Source organism: Notothenia coriiceps, unplaced genomic scaffold (assembly GCF_000735185.1).
Source record: "Notothenia coriiceps isolate Sejong01 unplaced genomic scaffold, NC01 NC01_scaffold00036396, whole genome shotgun sequence".
In the NCBI taxonomy this organism is placed as follows: domain Eukaryota; kingdom Metazoa; phylum Chordata; class Actinopteri; order Perciformes; family Nototheniidae; genus Notothenia; species Notothenia coriiceps.
Genome location: NW_011369097.1, coordinates 472,003 through 480,915, shown reverse-complemented (window position 1 = coordinate 480,915; position 8,913 = coordinate 472,003). Strand labels below are relative to the sequence as shown.

The following is an 8,913-nucleotide window of genomic DNA, read 5'->3' as shown; positions in this document are numbered from 1 at the left end:
TAATTAGGGCAGTTCTTTGACGTACAGAGTGCATCAACTCTCGGCTGCGACATGTAAGCAGCTCCGACGTGAGAGTTTTTTCCCGGTTACCGGACATGTTTTCCATTGAATGAGCGTTGGAAGCAGGGTCCAATACACAAAACATTGCGTAAAAATAATATTGCTCATTGTCATCGCCTTTAATGAGAGCTGACATAATTACTTGGACCATTTCTTTTCTAATTAGCACACTTCAGTGTTGTCGGAGCTAGTGGCCGGGCAAAGAGGGAATCGGACAGGCATGCCGAGAGGCAAACAAAAAGAAGTCCATCGGCCATAATTAGGTGAGACAATGCCTCGGACTGTTCTCGGCTGGAGATGTCGCAGGGTTTCTGCCCGCTCACTCCCAACAAGTTACACTTCTCCCCGGGCCGCTAATAAGCCCCTAATCTCCTTTCCGATTCACACGGACAGAGGCCGCCAATTCCTCAGCAGCCTCACCCCCTGCCTCTCACGCGGACCCTGGCTCACCCCTTTTTCTTTTTAAATCACTGGTACAGCTTCACATTTCAGAGAGTAGCTCAGTGTTGCTGCTGGAGTGTGATGGGAGAGGCAGAGAGGATGCACCATGGCCAGAAAGTACATTTTTATTTAGGCTGTGTCCTGATACTCATAGTATTATTTATTTGATATAGGAGCACAATAGAACATCCAAATACAGATGCCTAATCCTATCAATAACCTATAACTGCCAAATTGTCCTGTTAAATAGGTTACAAAACCAGCCATCCAGAAAACGAAATATAACTCTTTCTGTTGCCATTAAAGGCTTGTAGAGGTTACATTTATACATACATTTTTCTTATTTAACGGGGCCTATTACAATTATTATATGATAAGAACATTTCAGTGTTTATTAGTGGAATAGTGGCTTCATTAAGGGTTGATAAAGCCCTCCATAGGCTTTGTATATCAATAATAAGTTATCCTCCTCCAGCCACCTAACCTACTGAAAAGATAGAGCATATGAAGCAAAGGGATTTTTCAACTAGATTTTACCACAAAACTTTATGAACTACTTATTACATTTAATTGCAGACTTGATGGCTTCTCAGAGAGTGAAAACCCCTCCATTTTTGCAAATGCACTGCAAATCTTTAAGTATCATTACCAGGTAAAGGCTAAACATTATCAAGAATTCAGATTTAGCATGAGTAAAAGTAGTGATAGCACACTGAAAACACTGGATTTGAAAGTAAAAGTCCATTGTTGAAATGTTAAGTAAGCTAAATGAATAGTAAAAGTACACTTTCTACAGGAAAATTGATAATGTAATGTTTCCATTCAAGTATTTATGCGACCATGCTGTCACTGGTTGCATGGACACTTGTTGATGCTGACTTGATGAACATTCAGTCTGCTGAGCGCTGACATGGTAAGCGACCTGCCATCCCCAATATGGTACACGCATTGGTGGCTGCCCGTCACCCGCAGCCTTCCTGCAGCCAGACAGCCTTTTCAAGAAACAGGTCAGTCCCTGCTGAGCTGGTCATTCGTGGAGAGAGAGAAAAACCCCTCAGAGCCCCTCCATCCATCCATCCATGCAGCAGTGCGTTGCTTTGACCTCACAAAACCTCTGTGCCCCGACAAACGTCAATCCGATGTGCCCTGAGTCCTTAAATTAGCTGTCAATTAGTGCAAATTAATCAACTCCTCGCCTAATTAAGCAATGCCGACGGGCAGCTAGCAAACATGCCATTGTGGAGGAGCCATGAGAAAGCTGCGGGGCTTACAAAATCTTTTTGCACTGGGGAGGGGAGAGGGAGAGGCAGGTGGGGGCATCGTGTCACATCACGCCCTGCAAGTGCTTTGGGAAAGCATGAGGCTCTGGCTGTGCTTTAGTTTTCCCCCTGACTCTGCTCTACATGGTCGCTGTCATCAGGCTGTCCTGCACCTTGTTTCAACACCGGGGATCAGCATGATTTAGCAAAAAAGACTGAAGAACAGCAGCTTCATGCATAACAGTTCCTAATTTCTAAGGGGAAGCATTTGCTTACAATCTGTTTTGCAGATCATTTTACCACTCTGATCAAAAAACTGAAACAAGTGACTGAGATGATCCTTCATCTGCTGTTGATCATGCATTCAGCTTTATTTCCAGTGGTGCTGTGACCTTCCTGCAAAAGAAAAAGTTGCCTTCTTATTTATTCATTATCACAGATGCATTTCAAGCTTTAGCAGTCACATCAGCAGGATATGATATTCATTATAGTGGGCGGTTTTTGCTTGCAGCTGCTTATCCGTTTTTGACATGCAGCAGAGGTACACCTGTTTGAAGGTTACAGGCTGGGTGCGTTCAGCACTGCTCTTTCACATCTGGGCTGTTAACATCATTTGTGGTAGTTTGAGAACACTTTGTTCCTAATTCTGCATTATAAGCCTTAAAATGCCAGAAGTGCAGAAACAGGAGGAGTGAGGGGAGCGGAGAAAGGATGTTGGGTTAAGGGGGTGGAGAGGCAAAAAATGTCTAACAGCTGTTTTCTTTTTAATCTTTGATGGGCAACACGAATGACTGAACTAAATCATCCCTGAATCTAGAGCCTTATTAGGGAGCCTCTTTTCTGCATGTAAAACAGCATGCGGGTATTTTCATAAGAGATTATTAAAATCCATACAAAGAGGAGAAGTGTCGCACTATATAAACAAACGGAAAAGGCCTGTATGGATTGCAGCAGCGTGATGATGGAGTGAGAGGGGCAGTAACTCGCCTGTAATTGACGGGTCATCCTGACTCACACCTTTCCATGTTAATAAATGACTTAATCCCAACAGGCTGATTCGTCATTAGCATACCGTGATAACATTGATTTCTTCATTAATAGAATTTCCACTAACTAGGCCCTAATTATTTTCAACTGGCCAGCCACTAATTGCAGCAGCAATAATTTTCTCCTTCTTCATCAGCAGCTCATTCCAAACTGTTTGATATGAAAAATGACTGGCTGGGTGTGCCTGCGAATCGTAATTCATGCAGTTTTAGATTAAGTTTTTGTGTTGTGCATGTTGTATGTCCATCTTGTCCCAGTTACTGCAGCATTTTCTTTTTTTGCTACTTTAGGAAAACAAATATATTTACTACATTACTTGAGTTATTATTGCATTGTTATTATTGGTTTATACCTTTGTTGATGCCCATGCAAGCAGTGTGTATCTGTTGGAAGCCATTCACCAATATGCACATCATTGGCCAATATCTTGTTCTAAATTTTTTCGCAAAAAAAACATTGTCACTGTTATCAGCACTACAATTATACCATAGGGAAAAGTGGAAAAAAAACATATTTATCCATGAGTTTATATGTTTGCACAAATATGTAAAATTAGCTTTATCTCAATGACAGTATTTTCTCTTTTAACTCAACACACTTATTATCTTATTAACCCTAAAAAAATAAAAAAATAAATAAACTTTTGTATAATTTGAATATTTTAGGGTAAATACAAAAAAATCCAATTACCCATAATAAGCATATGCTTTTTGTCTTCTCCAATTAAGTCAAATGACGCACATTTAAATAAATCACATTCAAAACGAGTGTTAAATCAAAAATAAAAATAAAACATATTTCTTCAATAACTCTGAAGTGTTCAACAACTCCCTGACACCAAACATCTGCCATAATTTGTCTAAAGAAAATATTTAAGCCTATTTAACTTTCCCTTATACCAGACATATCATTTATACAGTGTAATGTTTAAAATGACGGTTTATTATTTATTTAGCCCTTTAAACCAGTTATTAATATTTGCTTAGTGAATTACAAAAAAATTACAAGGTCAGGTAATTAATTATTAGTCTTTCTTTTTTTCCCATATTGAGTCTAATGCTCCCTACTCCGGGGAGATGTCCCTGCTTTAATCTGTTGTCTGTGTTGCTGCTGTGGGATTAGCGCGCGCCGGCCCGCAGCTCTGTGCTCCGTTGCGTCCAGCTGTCGCTTTTTGGGAGGGCCTTTGATTTGCGTGTGATGAGTTTCCCATAGCATCTGGAGATCAATTATCCATCCGTGTGAGCCAGTGGTTGAGCAGAGAGATCATAGCTGTATGTGTGTGTGTGTGTGTGTGTGTGTGTGTTAAATGTATTTAGACATAGAAATACAAAATGTGTGTGTGCGTGTGTGTGTGTGTGTGTGTGTGTGTGTGTGTGTGTGTGTGTGTGTGTGTGCGCGCGCGTGCGTGTGCGCGTGCGTGCGTGTGTGTGTAAACCATTCAGTGAAAGGCAATACCTACTGATTTATTCCAGGAGATTGAGGTAATTTCGCAGCATTTCAAAGGAAAGGAGGTGCTAAATAAGATTGAAATAGGCCTGATTTTCTAACGACAAAAGGAAATATCTGCAGGCAGCAAATGTAGAGTTTAAACATAGTTGTGAGTCTAGTTCTATTTTTGATGTAAAATTGTAGTTTTAATGTTCCTTATCTTTGTCATAGGCTATTTAATATCTGATTGCAATGATACTGCAGGTTTCCATGCAGTTTTTATTCTCTGCAATTCGCCCTATATGAAGACAGTTATTTTGTTCCTTTCTTTCTTTAGCCTAAATATCTTCCTCGTTTATATAGTCCTGAGGAAAACGCAGATATGTATCCGAGAGGGCGTTTAATGCATCCATGATCCACAGGAATCCTGAATCCTTGCAGCTGATTGGCTGCTGGCTCCTGCCTCTTGTTGGGATGGACCTGTTGGATAAAAGACCATTTTCTAAAGGGCTCTTGGTGTGTTACAGAGGATCATGCACTGGGGACCGTCCTGTGAGACGCTATTGTACACAAAATAAGCCCTTTCAAGTAGCATCTGAATACAGCATGACGGGGAAACAAAGCGCCGTATTGTCGGAAAGTTTACATTTATCGGAGAAAACCTCTCTGGGTGCAAATGGAGGCAGCCACCAGCCGAAGAGCAACGCGACCCATCCGCCGCCCAGGTGCACGGGCTTCGGCATCCAGGAGATACTGGGGCTCAATAAAGAGCCGTCCGCGTTCCCGAGGAGCCCGCTGAGCTCGCTGCCGGCCGGGGCGCACCTACTGGCCGCCAGGTCCCTGCTGGGCCCCGCCGGCATGGGCATGGGGATGGGGATGGGCATGGGCATGGGCATGGGATTAATCGGCCATGGTGGCATTCCGTCGTTCTACAGACAACCAGCGTTTTTGGAGACGGTGCTGTCGGACGCACGCGACGTTCACCTGCAGCCCCACAGGAGGTCCGCGGGCCCGGACACCAGCCAGTCTGCCAGCTCAGGTCACCTGTTAACATTTTATATGTATTATTCATACTGAATACAAATATTTTTGTTTATTTTCAACATGCACATTTGTGCAACACTGCATTGCCTTTCTATTTTTACATTGTATTATTTTATTATTATTTGTTAACGTCGTGGTTTATTATCGTTATTAGCTATTTGTTTTGTGCCTTTAAATGAAATAGTTTTGAATGTCCTGATAAAATATATCAGGGTTGTGTCAATGCAAACGGTTGTTTGTTTATTAATAATTCAAATATCTTCCTGTTGTTAACTTTAATGTTTTTTTGTTCAAATACAGACTCAGATGATTTGTCTTCAAATGAACGAAAACTCTCAAAGTCATCAGTAAATCAGAGCAAGAAACGCAAGAAAAGACGCCACCGGTTAGTGTTGATTTCTGATTAATTAATGACTAATTTTGTACATTCTTTTGAAAATAATACATTTTGCAGTAATTCACACGACTGTTTTTTTTCCAGTAAAATTAAGTAAGTAGGGCTACCTATTTACAAAAATGATGTGCAATGCGAATTGTGATTTTCTTTTGTTATTAGCCATTGAAACTGATTTTTAACAATAAGAAATACTGATAAGAATATACTATAAATTGGCCATATTGGTTGTATTTTCAGTCATTATTGACACCCCAAAATGTAGCATTACCTATTTGTTTTTGCTATGTTTTTCTTTCACCCATTCACAAAGACTTCGTTTTATTGAAATTGGCTCTTATATTTATAGAAATGTGTTCAATGTTGTTTTTCATTTATTTATTTATTTTGTATTTATTTTCCTTTTAAAACTCAAACTCAGACTAGCTTACTTTAAATGTATATCTGGAAGACATATATATTGGAAAATGTCCACATGTTTGAAATGGCAACCCGTCTCCACAGGACCATCTTCACCTCCTATCAGCTGGAGGAGCTGGAGAAGGCCTTCAACGAGGCGCACTACCCGGACGTGTATGCCCGAGAGATGTTGGCCATGAAAACAGAGCTACCTGAAGACAGGATACAGGTAATTCTTACACGTGTTTTAATAAAAAATGTAACAATGAAGGATTATTCACTTGAATGTTTTTACAGTAAATGTTTGAGCAATGACCATCATGTTAGGCTGTTTATTTTCCTTTTTTGCGTTGCCAGTTTCTATGGGGTTGATTTTCATTCTTCTATATTAATTAGCCGTTAAGTTAAAATGAACAGTTATATTTTTTAATGTCTCAATTTATAAAGGATGTTATAGGGTGCTGCTTTAGCCAATTTCTTCCCATGAAAATTGCATATTTTGAAGGAATTAGATATAATAAATGTTTGGCTTATATAAAAATGGCTAATAAGTCCAGGGTTTTTTTTTAAAGGAAAAACATAGTTTTATCAGAATCAGATTCAAGTTTATTGCCAGGTAGCCTGTATAGTTCACACAATAGGCCTACAAGGAATTCACTTTCGTATCAGGTGTGAACATAAACAATCTAAGAAAATAAGTTGCAATGGTAAAAAAATAAATAAATAAGGATAATACAAAATAAGTATCTTTATTCAGTTTGGGATGTTTTCTATAAAGATAGCCTACACAACATGTATTTGCTGATCAAAGATAAGAAATGCACTTATGATGAAGTTAAAGCTAATTTATTTAGCCTACATATTCGTATTTATTTCAATATGTGTATGTATATACATATTCGATGCAAATGATACATCATAGGCCATTACTGTTGTAAAAAATAGTAGCCTAGTTATAAAACATGGCTTACTATTATTTACTGATTGATTTGTGTGAATATTATAAGGCACATATTATTGTGAATATTCACCTCAGTGCTAATAGCCTCCTGTAACATTTGAGGCCGGCAGATGCTCTAATGTTTAGGGGACGAGGGGCTAGGTATAAGCCCCCGTAAATCGATGATCCTGTCCTCCAGCTCCCCTCTTCAGCTCAGATACTCTCTCCAGTTGGATGTGAAATAATGTGTCCTCGGAGAAGCAGCCGCTAACGACCTAATCAAGCTATCAAGGCGGAAGAAGATTGCAGTGTGACCTGGACCATCCATCTGCCAGGAAGCCTTTTAATCTCATTCTCATTATGGCTGCAACAGCACAGCCGAGAATAAATAATACAAAGAGGAAATAAATAAATAAATAAGCCCGGGCCTGCTCCTACCCTAAATAAAATGAACACCCAATTTTCTCATCGAGTGTAATTAGTTAAATCAGATGAGCTGGGGAGGCTGCTGCTGGAGAGTTCAAATGAAATAACTACATTGAATTTATTAGCACGGGTCAATGGCGCTGCTCCCCGGAGTCCCGGTAGTTTAATTTCCCGTGATATTTGCCCGCCGGCCCGCCATCGATTGGGCCTGAAATCAACTTATTTTTCAATCAGCCTCCGCTTGCCCCTGGGTCACTCCTCTTCGCAGCTTCCACACTGGCGTCTTTTGAGGGACAGAGAAGCAATTTCTCATATAAAATATCTTGTATAATATAAGGGTTATCATCAGAATTACCAGGAAAAAAAACATGAAAACGGTTTGATCGTTTTCAATTTAATATCTGTCCCCTCGCCTGAATCTCTTCTCCTCAGAGTTGCCTATAAAGCAGTGTTTAACAGTCCTGTGTTGTGCTATGCTATCAATTTGCCCCCCCTCTCTGAGCTGACAGAAAGCCTGCAGACTGCATAGCCTTAAGCAGTTGTTGGCTGTGGCCAAGTGGAGTGTCATGATCTGTCAAAGCATCTGTAATGCGGCCACAGGTAGCTGGAGATCAGCCCTGCAGCATGCAGGCACAGATCCCTCACCTGTGGCGGCAGCTTATGGCAAATCAATGCACTCAATACAAACGGTGCACTTGTTACCTTAAATTACTCTGAAGCACATTTCAAAATAGGCCATCTTTAAAATAACTACTGAAATGCTGGAATTGAGTTTTGGTGCACACACAATAAATACTAGTATACCATGTAATTGCTAAATAAATAATTTACCTAAGCTAAGGTCAGTTATACCTTTGGGTTGCCAGGTTGGAAAACATCCAATGTGTTGGTGTTATCCTTTCTAAATATGCATTTATAAATATTTGTTATTTATTTTGTAAACACTTAAAGGTATTAAGTGCTGTCATCAACAAAAGTAAATTGCTGCTGAGTATATGGACAACAATCTAGGAGAGGCTAATTTATTTTTTATTTATTTAACCTTTATTTAACCAGATAAAAAGCATTGAGATAAAATCTCATTTGCAATGCTGACCTGGCCAAGAAGGCAGCAACGTTACACATAACACATAACACAAACATATAAAATACAGAGAACATAACTAAGAAAACAAAAGACGAAAAAGCAGTCACTACATTGTGCACATTAGGACAGTAAGAAAGGTACACTACTTATTACTGCAAGAGCAGCTGCCGGTAAGGGCCTCAGACAACTTCAATTTCAAACATGCTATTGAGACAAGTGCCCTCAGTTTGAGGCGTGATTGAAGCTCATTCCAAGACCAAGGACCATAATAAAAAAGACTCCTTTTCCCAGCCTCAGCAGGAACCTGGAACTGTATCCAAGCACTGGATCTGAGGTTGTAAGATTCATAAACTGGAGCAAATCTGGCACATATACTGCCAAGGCACAC

The 8,913-nt window shown here is 39.9% G+C and overlaps 3 protein-coding genes across 3 annotated transcripts in view; 1 reads left to right on the top strand and 2 right to left on the bottom strand.

The window, feature by feature from the left end:
- tmem200b (transmembrane protein 200B) overlaps positions 1-8,913 on the bottom strand; it is a 461,151-nt gene that overhangs the window by 47,143 nt on the left and 405,095 nt on the right. The window lies entirely within an intron of this gene.
- LOC104963667 (calcium/calmodulin-dependent protein kinase kinase 1-like) overlaps positions 1-8,913 on the bottom strand; it is a 366,751-nt gene that overhangs the window by 323,735 nt on the left and 34,103 nt on the right. The window lies entirely within an intron of this gene.
- Positions 4,842-8,913, top strand: part of vsx2 (visual system homeobox 2) — a 6,586-nt gene continuing 2,514 nt past the window's right edge. The window contains exons 1-3 of the mRNA XM_010792260.1: positions 4,842-5,274; positions 5,580-5,664; positions 6,178-6,301. Of these exons, the coding sequence (XP_010790562.1) occupies positions 4,842-5,274; positions 5,580-5,664; positions 6,178-6,301 (642 nt within the window). The remainder of the gene's footprint in view (positions 5,275-5,579; positions 5,665-6,177; positions 6,302-8,913) is intronic.